This window comes from Schistocerca gregaria, chromosome 5, assembly GCF_023897955.1.
Source record: "Schistocerca gregaria isolate iqSchGreg1 chromosome 5, iqSchGreg1.2, whole genome shotgun sequence".
Lineage (NCBI taxonomy): Eukaryota > Metazoa > Arthropoda > Insecta > Orthoptera > Acrididae > Schistocerca > Schistocerca gregaria.
Window position 1 is genome coordinate 121539158 of NC_064924.1, and position 18932 is coordinate 121558089.

The window sequence follows — 18932 nt, forward strand, 5'->3', positions numbered from 1 at the left end:
AGGAGGAGGAGGAGGAGGAGGAGGAGGAGTTGATCATGTTACGGTATGAGACTGTTTTCCATGATTAGGGTGTGTTTTTTCTTTTTTTTTCCTTTATTGAGTTTTGATTCCCCCTGAAGGGGGCGGGCTGGCATCAGCTTATTACGCTGCTCTTCAGCCTACAGAATTTGCTTTAAAAAGACTAAGATAATAACAGAAAATTCTGGAACTTAAAACATATAACACAGGGTTGATGATGCTAATAAATTACACAGGAAGCAGAAAAATAATAGGCAGACAATTAAAAAAACACATCGACAGTCTGGTTTCTCTTCGCAAGAGACATAAAATTCACACCCAGCGACAGCATGATTTCTGTTCGCAACACTGTGGAAAGACGCACAACACTGAACACTCACTTAAATGCTGCACAAAAAAGTTGGCACAAATATGACATACCACAGCCGAGAGCAGGTGGGGGGGAAACTGGACAGATGACGGGAAAAAAGGGGGAAAGGAGAGGAAAAGTGAAGGGGGAGGGGGGGAAAGGAGCCAATGGAAAATGAGGATCCATAAGAGGGGGGGGGGGGTGCTGAGCAGACGTGCCAGGGAGTGGGGAAGGCAGAGGAGGGGAATACAAAAGGACTCGCGGGGGGGGGGGGGAGAAATGACATAGGGAGAGGTTAGGTGGGGAGAAAACACAGGATGGAAGGGGGGAGGAAGAGGGAGCCCACGGAAAGGATGGAGGAAAGGAGGGGGGTGAGGATCAGAGTAGATAGGAGGGATAAATGGAGAGAGAGAGGGCGTCCCCAGATTTCTTTCTGTGGGGAAAGTTGAAGGTTATTTGCTATCGTGATCCAACGACAACGCCTGACAACATGTGTCTGCGCATTGTCAATGCATGTGTGAACATTACGGAAGGCGAACTACTCGCTGTTGAGAGGAATGTCGTTACATGTATTGCCAAATGCTTTGTGGTTGATGGACATCATTTTGAGCATATATTGCACTAATGTGGTATTTACAAGTAATCATGGTGTAACAGCATGCGTTCTCAGAAATGATAAAACCACAAAGGTACATGTATCACATTGGAACAACCGAAAAAAAATGTTCAAACGTACCTACGTTCGGTATTTTAATTTGAAAAACCTACTTGTTACCAACTGTTCGTATAAAATTGTGAGCCATGTGTTTGTAACTATTACAGCGCCATCTATCACAAAGCGAAAAAAGTGGTTCAACTAAAACATTCATATTTCTTTACGTACTACTCGAATATGTAATAAAAATGTGGGTTCCTATTTTAAAAATACGTAGTTGATATCCGTTAGCGCCATCTAGCGAACCTACCATAGCGCCATCTGGTTTCCCCCTTCGAGCTAGACAAGTTTCGTTCTTTGTAGTTTTTTCGTTCGACGCTTATTTCGTGAGATTTCAGATTACACAATTAACGGACAAGGCGAACTATAGACTGCGGTTTATTGGTAGAATCCTTAAGCAATGCAGCCCTTCAACAAAAGAAATTGCTTACAATGCGTTAATTTGTTCAGTCTTAGACCACCACCCTGTATACTCTGCTAGGCACCAAGCGGTGTGTGGCGGAGGGCACAATTCGCGATAAAGTCAGATCCCCCCCTGTTCCACTCGCAGATTGCGCGAGGGAAAAACGACTGTCTGAACGTCTCAGTGCGAGCTCTTCTTTCCCTCATCTTTAAATGGTGATCTTTGCGCGATTTGAAAGTTGGTGGTAATAATATATGCTCTACACCCTCGGCGAAGACCGGATTTCGGAATGTACTGAGCAGCCGCTTCCGTTTAGCGGGTCGTCTATGTGCAAATGTGTCCCACTTCAAACTTTCTATGAGATTTGTAACGCTCTCGCAATGGCTAAATGCACCAGTCACGAATCTTGACGCTCTTCTTTGGACCTTCTCAATCTCTTGAATCAGACCCAACTGGTAGGGGTCCGATACAGACTAACAATACTCTAAGACTGAACAAACTAACGTATTGTAAGCAATTTCTTTTGTTGAAGGGCTGCATTGCTTAAGGATTCTACCAATAAACCGCAGTCTATAGTTCGCCTTGTCCGTTAATTGTGTAATCTGAATATTCCATTTGAGATCATTTCGAACAGTCACGCCCAGATAATTGACGGAAGTTACCGCTTCCAAAGACTGGGCATTTATTTTATAATTGTCCATTAATGGGGATTTTCGCCTTGTTATACGCAGCAGGTTACACTTACTAATGTTGGGAGATAACTGCCAGTCATTACACCACGCATTTGTTTTCTGCAAATCCTCATTGGTTTGTTCACAACTTTCATGTAATACTACTTTCCCGTAGAGTACAGCACCAAGGCAAACAGTCTAATGCCGCTGTCAATACCATCAACCAGCTCGTTTATGTAAATCGTTAAAAGCAGCGGACCTATTACGCTGCCCTGGGGCACACCTGATGTTACGCCTGTTTCTGTTGAAGTCACCCCATTCAGGACGACATACTGCTCTCTGTCTGTTAGATAACTTTCTATCCAACCGCATGTGTCATCGGATGGACCGTAAGAGCGCACTTTTTGGAGCAAGCGACAGTGAGGAACTCAGTGAACGCCTTTCGAAAGTCTAGAAATATGGTATCAACCTGGGAGCCGGTATCTAGAACCTATTGTACATCATGCACAAAGAGGGTCAGCTGTGTCTCGCATGACCATCACCGTTGCCGGCCGTAGTGGCAGAGCGGTTCTAGGCGCTTCAGTCTGGAACCGCAAGACCGCTACGGTCGCAGGTTCGAATCCTGCTTCGGGCATGAATGTGTGTGATGTCCTTAGGTTAGTTAGGTTTAAGTAGTTCTAAGTTCTAGGGGACTAATGACCCAAGATGGCCGGCCTCAGTGGACGAGCGGTTCTAGGCACTACAGTCTGGAACTGCACGACCGCTCCGGCCGCAGATTCGAATCCTGCCTCGGGCATGGATGTTTGTGACGTCCTTAGGTTAGTTAGGTTTAAGTAGTTCTAAGTTCTAGGGGACTGATGACCTCGGAAGTTAAGTCCCATAGTGCTCAGAGCCATTTGAACCTTTTTTTTTATCTAAGATGTTAAGTCCCGTAGTTCTCTGAACCATTTGAATCATCACTGTTTGTGTCAGCTTGACAGCGCATCTTACCATAAAGCATCGTCTGTGAGACAATTGCTTTCAAAATGTATGGTAGGTATGAATGTGTGTATTACACTAAACCGATTCAGTAGGTCAACAAAGCTGGTGGTAAATTAAAGAAATGTTATTCATGTTGTGTAAAGTCTGTCCAAAGAATGCACTTCAATGTCATTTTGATTTTATTGTGGGAAATACACTAATCAAAACTTGTCTGTTTAATGTCTCAAACTCTTACTCCGATTGTGACGTCCTCCTGTTTGCAATAGAAGATGTTGGAAAAAGTGTTGAAAATGATGACTAAATTTGGATGTTTCCACTGTCTGTGATAGTAAGTTCTCTGTGATTTATTGTGTGAAAATGTTAAAAAATAATTATAGTACAATTTATATCTATTGTACTTTCCTTTGGTGTTTCTTTCTATCATTCCTTCTGTAATATATTACAATGTTATAGCTTCGTTAAAGTAAGCGCTACAGAGATAGATAAAATGTACTGCTCATAATGATGACGATGGCGCCAATGTACGCAATTTCAAAGTGAAATTGTGTTTGAACTTAACGGGCATGTAACTTGGAGCAGGAGAGGCACCACAGGACATTTTAATTTCCACTGTCTATGCTTTTACAAATAAATTCATAAAACTTTGTCAGCATGACCAACAAGGATTCAGATTTCACACTCATACCAGTAGAAGTCCAAAAACATAACAAATAATTTTTTTACATGTTAAATTTGATCATTTTTTCACTTACTATTGGCTGCATTTGTTGCTCTAGGTACACTTTTCTTCATAAGTAAGAGAGATTCTTCAATCAATTTTGCACTGCTTATTAAACACAAACTCCTTAATGCAGAACTCTTGAATTTACCAAATATATTAGAAACTGTGGTAAAACTGAGGTAATTGACTATAAAATTTGATTTTTTCTCAAAACATGAAGTATAAAATGTAACAACTCATTCATTTTTTGGTAAGTTAAATAAATTCTAGAATTTAATACACCTGTAGGTATGGTTTGTATACTGTGCAAAATTCATCGAAAAATCTCTCTTACTCATGAAGTAAGTTTTATGAATTTATTTGTAAAAGTATAGACAGTGGAAATTAAAATGTCCTGTAGCGCATCTCCTGCTCCAAGTCGACCAGTTTAATGTCCTACCTCCCTTAACGCCGTGGGGTGCTAATAACTTTGAATATCATGCCATTACAAGTGAAGCTTACGTAACGTTTTCGGAAATACTTCATATCGCTATTTTGTCGAAAGTCGACATGTTGAGAAACGTGGCTGTTGTACTATAAGGTTTATAATTTATAATACTTTATATCTTCGAACTCAGTGTGGCATGAGGTAGTCAAACACCCGAGCAGCGTAAAAACGGCGCTGAGATTGATTAAGGGGCGATTTGGGAATGAGGCAGAGAGGGGGTAAAAAGCATAACTTGGCTACTTTTGCCATCAAGGGTTTTTTAAATTTCTCACCACCAACACGTTCCATTTCTTAATTTCCGACAGCCACCATTTACATTTTCAAATTCGTCATCACATCTATATTGCACTTTTTTAATCTTCTCGCAGTCACCACCTTGCATTTCTTAATATCCCGCTACCATCATCGTGAATTTTTTACCGACTCCGGAGCTGACAAACTGCGATAGTTTGAAGTGTGCGCCAAAGAGTACTTTGATATACGACTACTATGACTTCTTATCAGGTCAGTACACGGTTATAAACACAAGAATTCGGTAATGCAGGAATCTAGTTAAGCTACTATGAACAGCATAGTCAACGGCCAAATAGAAACGAACCCAGACTCATAACAGTAGTACAATCTTATAATGCCAACTAGCTCTGCAGACGAAAGACTGAAAGAATACATGATGATATATTTAGGTACGAGTAGTGCAAAGAGTGGAAAAATTAATTGAGATGATTGACTGAAATTCAGTAGCTGGAAGAAGAAGATAAGGGAAAATAGTAGGAGAACATGAACTGGGAGAAAGGAATGAAAGAGGACAACGCCCAAAAGCATGTTGCACTGACCGTAATTTAATCTCCGCCAATGTATTATTCAAGAATCATGTAGAAGACTGAGTAGAAACAGTCGGATAACACCGGCGATATTGAATTTAATTGAGGAATGGAGAAAATATGAAAATGCAACAAATGAAGCAGGTGAAAGGGAATATAGGTGTCAAAAAATAGACTGCCAGAAAGTATAAAATGGCTAAGCACGAATGTCTAGAGTTTAAATGCAAGGCTAGAAACATGTGCAACAAGTGGAAAGACAGGTGCCGCCTATAGCAAAATTAAAAAAGGCATGAGGAGAAAAGCAGATTTCTGAATCAAGAGATTAGATGGTAAGGTAGTACTAAGCAAAGAAGGGAAAGCTGAAACATGAAAAGAATATATAGGAAGCCTGTATAAGCGACACAAGCTTGAGGACAATGTTATACGAAGAGAAGACATTGGAGTTGAAGATGGAGCTGTGACAGTGAGAGACGAATTTGACAGACCACCGAAACAAGCGGTTTGTGGCTGGCGACATTCCCTCGAATTACGAAATTATTCTACCTTGTGTGCAAGATATTTGAGACAGGTGAAATACTGTCACAGTTCAGACAGAATGCAATTACTCGAATTCAAAAACAAAATCAGGTACTGACCGTCCTAAATACTATCGAAGCATCAGTTCCGAAATATCGACACGAATTATTTAGAAAAAGAAGGAAAATGCTAGTAGATGCCAAGCTCAGGAATGATCAGTTTGGGTTACAGAGAGATGTGAGAACCATAATTCTTAAATATCGAAGGTGCAGAGATGCATTCCATTCGTAGTACAACAAAAGAGTAATAAGTAATGTCTAAAATATTAGAAAGGTTAGCGGGTAGCTATGAAGTAAAATAGAGAATGGGAATAACTACTACTGCAGCGAGCACAAAATAATGCCCAGAAAGTATAAGACATTGAAGATCTTGTTTTGAAAGAATTACAGGACAACAAATAATCATTTACCGAGTCACAAAACTGTGCAACAGGGGAAAACCAGCAGTCCCGTTGCAATATCCAATAAATCGTCATTCTGACAATATAGTAATTCACAGAAATGCATGGAAGGATTCATAACTAACGATAATATTAAATAACGTTCTCAACTTACACGGATTTTGATTTAAAGTAAATAAAATTTATTAATTCTTTTTATTGTTCAACCAACCCAACATATCACTATGTGTTTAGAACCTAGTGTTCAGAGCAGCCCACTGCACTATTAAGTACTTCTGGCAAACTAAGAAAAGTCTGACACTGGCTAATTCATGCAAAATTATCAAAAGTCCAGAAAGGTCACACTAACTCATAAAGATATTATAAGTTCAGGAAATATTCCCCGTAAAATTTCTGATGTTTCAGTGCTGAGGTGCGTGAATATACAAATCCCCAAAATATTGTTCATAAAAGTGCCATACACTTTTAAGGTTGCAGTTCACTTGTTGAGATATGCGATATGCATGTCCGCTCTCTTACAGGACTCCAAATCAACTGCTCCGGGGTGAGATGCCCACTGGCTATTTATGCATTTGGTCTCTCATTGAGCAAGTTATCATACATTCATTTCTCATGCATCTGTTAAACATTTTACATTTATATATACAGGGTGGTCCATTGATCGTGACAGGGGCAAATTTCTCACGAAATAAGCGTTATGTGAAAAAACTACAAAGAACGAAACTTGTCTAGCTTGAAGGGGGAAACCAGATGGCGCTATGGTTGGCCCGCTAGATGGCGCTGTCATAGCTCAAACGGATATCACCTGCGTATTTTTAAATAGGAACCCCCAATTTTTTATTACATATTCGCGTAGTACGTAAAAATATGTATAAGTTGCACCACTTTCTTCCTTTGTGATATATGGCGCTGTAATAGGTAGAAACATATGACTCACAATGTTAGACGAACAGTTGGTAACAGGTAGGGTTTTTAAATTAAAATACAGAACGTAGGTACGTTTGAACATTTTATTTCGGTTGTTCCAATGTGATACATGTACGTTTGTGAACTTATCATTTCTGAGAACGCATGCTGTTACAGCGTGATTACCTGTAAATACCACATTAATGCAATAAATGCTCAAACTGATGTCCGTCAACCTCAATGCATTTGGCAATACGTACAACGACATTCCTCTCAACAGCGAGTTGTTCACCTTCCGTAAGTTCGTACATGCATCGACAATGGGCAGACGCATGTTGTCAGGCGTTGTCGGCGAATCACGATAGCAAATAACGTTCAACTTTCCCCACAGAAAGAAATCAGGGGACGTCAGATCGGGTGAACTTGCGTGCTATGGTCTGGCGCTTCGACGACCAATCCACTGTCATGAAATATGCTGTTCAATACCGCTTCAAACGCACGCGAGCTATGCGCCGGACATCCATCAGGTTGGAAGTACATCGCCATTCTGTCATGCAGTGAAACATCTTGTAGTAACATCGGTAAAGCATTACGTAGGAAATCAACATACATTGCACCATTTAGACTGCCTTCGATAAAATGGGGGCGAATTATCCTTCCTCCCATAATGCCGCCAAGGTCGTTGATGTTCCACTTGTCGGAGCCATCGTGGATTTTTCGATACCCAATAGTGCATATTACGCTGGTTTACATTACCGCAGTTGGTGAATGACGCTTCGTCGCTAATTAGAACGCCTGCAAAAAACCTGTGATTGTCCCCTAATTTCTCTTGTGCATAGTGGCAGAACTGTACACGACGTTCAAAGTCGTCGCCATGCAATTCCTGGTGCATATAAATATGGTACGGGTGCAATTGATGTTGATGTAGCATTCTCAACACTGACGTTTCTGAGATTCCCGATTCTCGCGCAGATTGTCTGCTACTGATGTGCGGATTAGCCGCGATAGCACCTAAAACACCTACTTGGGCATCATCATTTGTTGCAGGTCGTGGTTGACGTTTCACATGTGGCTGAACATTTCGTGTTTCCTTAAATAACGTAACTATCCCGCGAACGATCCGGACACTTGGATGATGTCGTCCAGGATACCGAGCAGCATACATAGCACACGCCCGTTGGGCATTTTGATCACAATAGCCATACATCAACACGATATCGACGTTTTCCGCAATTGGTAAACGGTCCATTTTAACACGGGTAATGTATGACGAAGCAAATACCGTCCGCACTGGCGGAATGTTACGTGATACCACGTACTTATATGTTTGTTACTACCTATTACAAAGGGAAAAAAGTGGTCCAACTAAAACATTCATATTTCTTTACGTGCTACTGGAATATTTAATAAAAATGGGGTTTCCTATTTAAAAAAATGATGGCAGCGCCATCTAGTGGCCCAACCACAGCGCCACTGTAAATTACAGTGGCTGATGTGGCTTCTCAATAACAATATAACAGAAAAATCATCGCGTTTCAGATTTTTACTTCAAATGGCAAATGTGAACACCATTAGCTTTAATTGACGATCGACACTAGTATTACGCTAAAATGGGGTGTAACAGATGATACTTCTGCAGTTCTGAGTGAAGCCTTATGCACGGTTATGCGGCATCGCATGCGTTCACTACCTTGTCGGTGTTCGTCAGGCGGCGGACAGCACAGCTCCGCTCACCTCGCCGTCACGGGAGCAACTCTCTCCTAACTTCTCCTTACTACAATGTCCCGAAGTTGGTTTAAAAAAAACTATCTGGCTGTGTTTCCATCTGACCAATCAGGGTTTCAATGTTAACATTAAGCTCCGCCTACAAAAATTCTGTCTATCCAATGAGAAACGTTATACTTTTCGTGGTGGAGCAATGTTTTTAAAGTTTGCAACGTAACAGAGACGCGAAAAAGTCTCACGCTAAAACTTACAGCTGGTGTGGCCTTTTAGTGTTATCGTAAGATCTATACTGTTCTTCTGGAGGGTTCTATCTTTTAACATGGGCTGGGGGGTGGTCCTAATGTAACAGACACGCTTAAAAGTCTCACGCTAAAACTTGCGGGTGGTAGTGGCCTATTTGTGTTATCGTAAGATCTATACTGTTTTTCTGGAGTGCTCTTTCTTTTAACATGGGCTGGGGGGTGGTCCTAATGTAACAGACACGCGAAAAAGTCTCACGCTAAAACTTGCGGGTGGTAGTGGCCTTTTGTGTTATCGTAAGATCTATACTGTTCTTCTGGAGGGCTCTATCTTTTAACATGGGCTGGGGGGGGGGGGGGTGGTCCTGACGTAACAGAGACGCAAAAAAGTCTCACGCTAAAACTTGCGGCTTGTGTGCCCCTTTTTGTGTTATCGTAAGATCTATACTGTTCTTCTGGAGACCTCTAGCTTTTAACATGGGCTGGAGGTGGTCCTAGCGGTTAGCTGGCGACGTGAGTGTCAGTCCCTTATCGTAGGGCCTTCCAGCTTAACACGATTCTGCTCTCGGCTTCTGTTCTCGTTTCTCCCCTCGGAACTGCGTCTGTCTCATGGAGGGAAGGTATGACATGCATTTAGGCATTCTTGTGTTAGTCTGTGGTATTCCATTTGCTCACTCGTTACTCGTATTACTTTGGTTAATTTAATGTCACGATTTATTCGGAGCTATGTGACATAGTACTGGATTAGCTTATCATGTCAAGGTTTTCATGGAAGGTGTTGGATTTGCCTGACACCTTACAACACTTATGGATAGATACCTTACTCCAGTTTACCATACCGCTGCTACTTTTATTAATGTACTGTTTATTTTGTGTGAAAACAACATTTATATTCCTTCGAATTCACATTCTGGCTCACAGTTCAATGTGTGTAATACGTACAAAAATGCATTTAGTACATTCTGATAAAGCTCCTGAAACACTATCCATGAGGACGTAGTTTGTAAAAATCGTCCAAGGCGTTTAACAGTTATGAGTTTTAATGCTAAATTAATTTTAGAACTTTTGACAGTAAATAACATAAAAACTACTGCTTCGGTCGGGCCCGCATTTAGACTTACATACCTGTCCTATTTTTACTTTTATTTGAAGTGCTTTGTTGTTTTCTAGCTGTATCACTTCAGATGTTAGTGACTGTTCAGTGAGTATTGGAGTATTGCAGTCTCTTATGTCCTCCATAAACATTGCCCCACCAGGACCTCTCAAAAGGGTGAGCGCGGCGGGATACTTCAGACGCCGTGTCAAATCACCATTGTACGTGCCACACTCCTGCAGTCGTGGTATGTTGCACACTACACAATCGACGTGTGTGAAATGTGTCATCCGCTAAGTGACTCAAGCCTCGCATTCCACTCCTGGCTAACGCTGCGGCCCTGGCGTCGATCGCCTATGAGTCCAGGCAACTGAGTGCAGCCGCAGCTGTCAAATATACTCTGAGACAAGAAAAAACGAAAGAAAAAACAGGAATTACCCAAATAGAACGGAAATCAGTAGATGTGATGTACATGTATATGCAAACAAGTGGCTGCAATTTCAGCAAAATTTGGTGATTTACAAATTGAGCAGCTCAATAACGGATTGGTCCGCCTCTGGCACTTATGCAAGCAGTTACTCGGCTTGGCACCGACTGACGGTTTTGCTGGATGTCCTCCAGAGGGATATCATGCCCAATTCTGTCCAATTGGCGCTTTCGATTGTCAAAATGCTGAGCTACTTCGAGGCCCATAACGTTCCAAACGTTCTCAGTTGGGGAGAGATCCGACCTTGCTGGCCAAGGTAGGAGTTAGCAAGCACGAAGATACGGAGCAGAAACGTCGCCGTATGCGGACGTGCATGAAGGGCAACAAAACAGGGTGTAGAATATCGTCGATGTACCACTGTGCTGTAAGGGTACCACGAATGGCCACCATAGGGGTCCTGCTATGAAATGAAGTGGCACCCCGGCCATCAGTCTTTCCTGTCACTCAAGACATTTATACTCCAGTCAATGAGATTCTAGGACGAAGACGTGTTTGGAGATGCCTCTGGCAGTGGTTAGCAACGAGGGTGAGCCAAATGAAAACAAATTTGTAATAACAAATCGAAATTTCGCGCCGTTATCCTGTAAGTTGGTAAGCGTGCTACAAACATCGTGCAGAACGGCCTGTAGGTGGCAGCATAATGCAGATGCACACATACCGCCGTAGTATCAGTAGAGAGATGGCCGCCCCACTTGCGACTTGCACCAGGGAAGAACAGCGTTCTGTTATTCGGTTTTTGCGTAGTGAAGGTGTGAAACCTATTGAAATTCATCGACGAATGAAGGTTCAGCACGGTGATGCATGTTTGTCACAGCAGCAAGTCTACGAATGGAGTATGAAGTTCGCAAATGGTGTGACTTCAGTGAAAGATGCTCCTCGCCCAGGCCAGGCACAACGAGTTGTCACTCCACAGAACATTGCAGCAGTTGAAGCCACAGTGAAGGAAAAGCGCCGAGTGACACTGGATGCCATTGCAGCATGTTTACAGATTAGTCATGGGTCAGCACACCACATTTTGCATGATGTGCTCCAGTTTCACAAAGTGTCTGCAAGATGCGTGTCTGCTGACTCCTGAAATGAGAGAACGACGTGTTGATGCTTGTGAAGAACTTACTCGGCGCTTTGAAAGAGAAGGTGATGGCTACCTTGCAAGAATCGTTACTGGGGACGAAACCTGGGTTCACTTCCACCAACCGGAAACGAAGAGAGCGAGCAAGGAATGGCGCCAATCCTCATCACCAAAACCAAAGAAGTTTCGAACAGAACCATCAGCAGGGAAGGTTATAGTGACTCGCTTTTGGTACGAAAAAGGCGTCATTTTGGAGCATTACATGCCTAGAGGGACCACTGTCACCAGTGCATCATACACAGATCTCCTAAAAAGTCATCTGCGGCCTGCAATGAAATCAAAGAGACGTGGATTGCTGTCAGCAGCTGTCCTTTTGGAACATTACAATGCAAGGCGCCACACTGCCCGTAAAACAGTTGCAACAATCACAGACCTGCATTTTGAGTGTCTACCTCATCCACCACACTCACCAGACCTTACCCCAAGTGATTTCCATATGTTTGGACCACTCAAAGACGCAATGGGAGGAAAGAAGTTCCGTTCTGATGAAGAGGTACGCCACGCGGTGCATGAGTGGTTGCGCGGACTACCAAACGAATTTTTTTCTCTAAAGGAATTTATGCACTTTGTAAGCGGTGGAGGACTTGCATTGAGCGTGGGGGAGATTATCTTGAAAAGTGATACAGCTTTGTACCACTTCTGCACAATAAATAATATTTAAAAAAATATTTAAGGTTTTCATTTGACGCACGCCTCGTACAAAGTGGTGAGGCTGCTGTCGTCGTAAGAAAGGTGGACAGGAGCAGAAATTACAAGCGAACCAATTAACACAGTAAACAGAAGATTTAGTTAACTTGTATTTCTCCTAGCATACGAAGATTCATTACAAATAACGCAGCAAGAAATAGAGACCAGTTCAGAGAATAGCAATTAGGATGAGGCTCTCTGAACTAAAGCATGAGCAGTGACGTCAGAGCCATGACTAGGCACTGTGTGCGTAGCATCACATAGCGAAGGGGTTCCGAGTGCGAGTGGGCTTTATGACTGCCACTGGCTGCCCCATATCGCAGTGGGAGAGGGCGCTCATAGTACAGAGCCACTGGAGGCATGGCTCAGTGGGAGAGAACCATTTGTTCCACCAGATCCCGTATGACCGCTATCGGTGCCTGGCAGAAACTTGCAGTTGCATTGCCAACTCCGTGACGCCTGCGGGGTGGTATTCATTCACGACACCAAACCTTTGGTTGACATCTGCGCCACCCTTACAGTACAACAGTATGTCTGCAACATTCTACGCCCCATTTTGTTGCCCTTCTTGGTAAGCCATCCTGGACTTACGTTTTAGCAAGATAATGCCTACCCATATTTGGCGAGAGTTGTTTTCGTGCTTGCCAAACTCTGTCTCGGCCAGCCAGGTCCCCAGATCTCTCCCGAATTGAGGGCATTTGGAGTATTATGGGCAGGGCTCTCGAACCAGCTCACGATTTTGAAATTCAGGCGTCCAGATTGGACACAATTAGGCACGATATCCCTCGGGAGAACGTCCAATAAGTCTGTCGAACCGTGCCAAGCCCTATAACTGCTTGCACAATGGCCACAAGTGAACCAACTCGTTATAGACTTGCTCATCTCGTGAAGCTCTTTCTCTTGAATTTCTAGGGAATTGCAATAATTTGTTCGTCTGTACACGTATAGCACTTCTAACGATTTCCATCCCATTCAAGTAATTCCTTTGTGGAGCTTTTTTTCCCTTAGAGTGTACGGCCTCCTCTCTTTTTAAAAGTTCCGCCGTTTAGCATCATCTTGCTGCTGCATCACGACAACCTCCACTTGCTGCTCCATGCACACAGAAAAAAGATTCTGATGCAAGCAGCACCAAACACTGTATCAACTGCGGCAACTCATATGGCACAAAAACATTTTCATATCTAATCATCTCTTGGCTATAACTGTCCAATTTTATTAGGAAAATATTTCGATGACAACCACGCAAAGAAAACAATGTTTTCTTGGATTTCTAGGTAACGCTTTAAAATTTATTCAGAATGCCGTCGCCGGCCGCTGTGGGCGAGCGGTTCTAGTCGTTTCAGTCCGGAGCCGCGCTGCTGCTACGGTCGCAGGTTCGAATCCTGCCTCGGGCATGGATGTGTGTGATGTCCTTACGTTAGTTAGGTTTAAGTAGTTCTAATTCTAGGGGACTGATGACCTCAGATGTTACGCCCCATGGTGCTTAGAGTCATTTGAACCAGAATGCCGTCATGTTTTTGGACAAAAGTAATGCTTTATCCTGTGAAACCTACAACGCTCTAATAGTTTTACGCTTAAAAAAAAGAGCAAATAATTAACGACAAATTCTTTGAATTTATTTACTCAAATGTCCTTACCAGATTCACAATTGATGAACAAACGTCTATCAAAATTGTTTTGATTACATGGTACAAAAACTTTTCGGAAAATAATAATTTGGCAGTAATGCGAATATTTGCTTTGGAAAATACATTTATATACAAGGATGTGACTGTGTGTTGCGAAAAATTGCCACTCACCAAACTCAGATAGGGACGAACGTTATAATGAGTTCTGCAGTATTAAGGAAATTGCAAATAAAACTACTGAGAAGCATAAACAAGCACCAGTATCAAACGAAAAAAATCTCCCTATGAAACTTGGCATGAACTACATCAGAATTCAGAACTCTAGTATACTTATTAAAGAACTTATTAAAGATTTTCCAGTTTATTGTGTCCGTTCCATGTTCTAACGCCATTGCTGAGGAAATTTTCCCTTTTTGGAAACGCCTTGACTGATTCAAGAAACAGACTGGGTGTTCAACACTTTAAGGTGGAACTGCAAGTAAAAATTTACTTCCTGTAGAATTACAAAGGTTTTTTAATTACGTTTATAAAAATAAAAAATTGCTGAAATGTGTCAAGTACTCCTTTAAAAAAAATTGACTGAGCAGAATGCTTTATTTAACGATTTGTGTTAAAAAATTTTGTGATGATTACTTTGTAATAGCGCAGAGTTTATTTTGTTAATTTTGTTTCAGATTTTAAATACTACTGGTCAAAAATGGTTACAGTTGTTTTTCTCTCGTTTCTGTACATTTCGAGGCAGGTCCCGTGTATTTCTCAAGTCGCGCGCATAAATTTGTGGTTTTCCATGTATCTGACAACAGCTGGCAACCCTACACAGGCCGGTCAAGTTTAATGTCATTGCAGATCCGTTTTCGAGACGAAGAATTTTCATTACACCCTTTTTTCATCCGGGCTCTAGTATCCCAGATATCTCCAGAAACTATTTTAGCCACCCCACCCTGTATTGGTGTATGTACATTCAGCGGCATTTGTGGATACTGTCTGCGAAATATGTTGCGAATAGAGTTAGGAGCAAAGACGTAATAAATTTTTCATGCATCTCAGTGTTTATGGCGTTATATCTCATGAATTACGTGTCTTACGAGGTATAATTACTGTTGATACATCCAGCAGCATATGTGGATACTGTCTGCGAAACTAATTGTGAATGCAGTTAGTAACACAGAAATAATAATGAGTTTTTCACGCTTCTCATTTTTTACGACGTCCTGTCTCCCGAACTATGATAGAAAGAATGTTCTTACCGCCGCCCCCCCCCCCCACATAGCGATTTTTGCATAACAATATGGGATATGTGCTCCAAGTTTGGCATTTACCAGTCAGTTGTACACATCAAAAGTTACATTGGCAATTACTGCACAAACAGCTCTGTCCATGACCATGCAACAAGAGATAGACTCAACTTACATTTACCAAGAAAAAATAAACATAAAACTCAAAACAGCATTTTCTACCAAGGAATAAAACTGTACAATAAATTACCAAAGGAGATTAAAGAAATTTCAAAAATACACTTATTTAAGAAGGCAGCTAAAAAGTACCTGTTATGCAATACATTTTATACATTGAAGGATTACTTAGATAAAGCAGAGTAGGGGTTTGATAAAAAAATGTTATACAAACAAATAATAATAATAATGATGATTATAAAACATCCAATATTCCACATAACACCTTCACTTTATTATTTTTCTTCTTTTTTCCTTTCTAGAGACACTCTCCCCTCAAGCTATGCATAGCACAATACTAACATCTCTTCCTCTTTCTGAGCTCAACATCTCACTCATTATGAAGGGATGCTGACTCAGTTTTTCAGGATAGCAAATGGGAACTTGCAGTACAGAAAATGACCCAAGGATCACCTGTGTGTGTGTGTGTGTGTGTGTGTGTGTGTGTGTGTGTGTGTGTATGTAGTGAGTGAAGTGTTATGAAACAATGTGTGTATAGTGTGTGCAGTGACTGATAGTGAAATATGAGTGAATAGTGTGGCATTACATTATTTAATGAGTTATTTGTAAATAAATTATTGTATACCAGGAGTAAAATCTAATGATTGTCTCTAACTAGAAGTCTGTAAATATATGTGTATACGAATTAGCTCATTGTAAATTGATCTAAGCTTGTAAATACTTTGACATGTCCTATATCCTTGTAAAAAGAGATCTACGGATGAATAAAACTACTACTACTACTACTACTACACCCAAATATATCCATATTTATAATACTATGTATGAATTTGGGTGTCTGTACAAATAAGCACAAACAATAAATAGAAACATAGTAAACCAATGCTTCGAGCATCGAGTTATTCTGTGCGTATGCACATGAACAACCTGTGTAACATAATAAAATAAATTCAAATTTACGTGAGCATAATAACACAATCAGTCCTTAAACTACTTCCGTTCTTTTTAATTTGTATCTAATCAAACATGCTACATTTTATAGATGCACTTTCATCATATCTTTTAAAACGCAAGAACACTTCCGCAATATCTTTCGCTGTTTTCTTTGGTACCTCTCCAGCTTGTTACATGTTTTAGTTGTTTTTCAGGATATTATTTCGCTCTGACGACAGTAAAATCAGACATACGACAAGTAAAAATCACCTACTATCCAAAACATCTGCAGCAACAATGCAGGAGTCGAGGAATTAATTTTGAAGCACACTACAGGTTTCTCGGAGAAATTAATTCTCCACTGTTAATGGTTGAACACTAAAGCCGAACCAAAAATGTTGTCGTCAATTAACCACCCCACTCAGACGCCTCCCGCGCGTTAAATAGCGCACCAGCTCTATCGATGTACCTACAACGTACACTGAATCCGATCTAGTTGATGGGTGTCAGGGTCACTCTTTTCGAGGTTAGTTCCTTTTCAGCCTGGAGATGGGCAGTTATAAGTACTCCCCGAGCAAGGACCCACATAAATGTGACGAGTAAACAAGCCCCAGACACAAAAACAGTTACTTACTCGCCGACAACATCAACTGGCGCCACCAGTTCTTGGATGGTCACGGATGTCGAATCCTCAGACGGCAAGGTGACGAGCTTAAGATATTCTCTAGGTTTTGTCGTGCCGACCTGAAACATCAAGACATACATGGAGAATTCTTAGTAAAGATCGTAGGGCGTGTATGCCTACTGACATATGGGTGCTGCGACAATTAAGCACTGGTATCACAGATAACAGCGTGAAATTTAAATGTGCATTATCCGCGTTCAATACTGTATCCGTTACTCCTATCAAAATTATTACAAACGCAGAAGTTATTAACTGCCTTGCAGGTGCTTAGACCGAATACTCAAAACTTGCTACTAACCTCCAGATAATCAACTCAGCTCTGTGCCTCCAAACTTACGCCCAGAAACTGTCCATGTTGCCTCATGTAAAGGACGTTCTTAGCAGCTATCTGCAAACATAACCCACCAGCCAGTAACATTAATTTGTTCACTCGACGACGTATGTGTGCTTTGGAGTTCGTACGTTAATCACACTTTTGGTTTTTCTACAGACTCATAAGTGTCAATTTCCTTACGAATGCTATAACTGTCTCCTGGCCACTCAAAGAAATGAATCCAGAGATGGCGCAGGAGTTGGAAGAGCAGTTAAATGAAGTGGGTAGTGTTTCGAGAATAGGTTATAAGATGCAAATCACCAAAAGTAAGAGAGGGGTAACAGAATATACTCGAATTACATCAGGCAATGCTGATGGAATTAGGTTAGCAAATGAAACACTAGACGTAGTGGATGAATGTTGCTATTTGGGCAGCAAAATAACTGATGGTGGCTGAAGTAGAGAAGAGAAATTTGTCAACAACGAATATAAATTTTAAAACTAAAAAGTCTGAAAGTATTTGGAGTATAGCGTTGTACAGTTGCGATAACAAGAGAAAGAGGCTTCTGAAATGTGGCGCTGCAGAGGAATGCTGAAGATTAGATGGGTAAAACCTAATTAAGAGGTACTGAGCAGAACTGGAAGAAAAGATATTTATGGCAGTTCCTGACTAAAGGAAGCAGTCAGTTGAAAGGACACATCCTCGTAGATCGAGGAATCGTCAGTTGCCTAACGCAGGGAAGCGACGAGGATAAGAACTGTAGAGGAGGCAACCAAGGCTTGAATGTAGTAGCCAGGTTCAAATGGATCCACCTTGCAGTACTGAAGCGTGCAGAGATGCATTAAACCAGTCTTCGGGCGAGAATGATAGATAGGTCCAGTTCTACTTTAGGTGGTTCTTTGAGAATGATTGTTGCTTGTCAAGTTCAAGACAATTTAGGGGCGGCGTTGGTCTGGGAGTAATACGTAGCTGGAACTCAGCTGCGCATAAAAGCCTAGGCTTCAAAAGTGGTGCAGTTTGTTGGCAAATATTCTTTTTTTTGCACAAAGTACGACATTGTGTTAACATCGTTTGCAGACGACAGTGAATGGTAAAAAACACTGGCTGACAAAAACACGGAAGACACAGGTAAGGTGAGAAGGAAAGGAAATGAATTTTCAAGGACTTGAAGTTATTTAAGTGATTGTGCCTTCACTTTCGTAATTGATTCTCTGGCCGGTACTGCACAAGCACGAACGGTGAAAGGGAAGTAGTTGCGCATGTGTAAACAAACAAATAGTCGATCCCAAGCCTTGTGGTACCAACGTAAATACAGCGCTAACCAGGGGCGTCTACAGTTGGTTCCCAACTCGAATTAATGCGATACCCCGGCAACGGTAGATCTACGCACCCTTGTTTATTGGAGCTTTTTAGCTACTTTTGACCTGTACTTTCCATGAGCGAATTATTGACCATCACTGCTGAAACACCCTGTATAGCAAAAGTAAAATAACTTATTTAAAATGGTTCAAATGGCTCTGAGCACTATGGGACTTAACATCTGAGGTTATCA

The 18932-nt window shown here is 41.5% G+C and overlaps 1 protein-coding gene across 1 annotated transcript in view; it reads right to left on the minus strand.

Annotated features, from left to right (window-relative positions):
• The window catches only part of LOC126272474 (venom dipeptidyl peptidase 4-like), a 274930-nt gene that overhangs the window by 101348 nt on the left and 154650 nt on the right, over positions 1-18932 (minus strand). The window contains exon 8 of the mRNA XM_049975353.1: positions 17016-17125. Coding sequence (XP_049831310.1) covers positions 17016-17125 — 110 coding nt within the window. The remainder of the gene's footprint in view (positions 1-17015; positions 17126-18932) is intronic.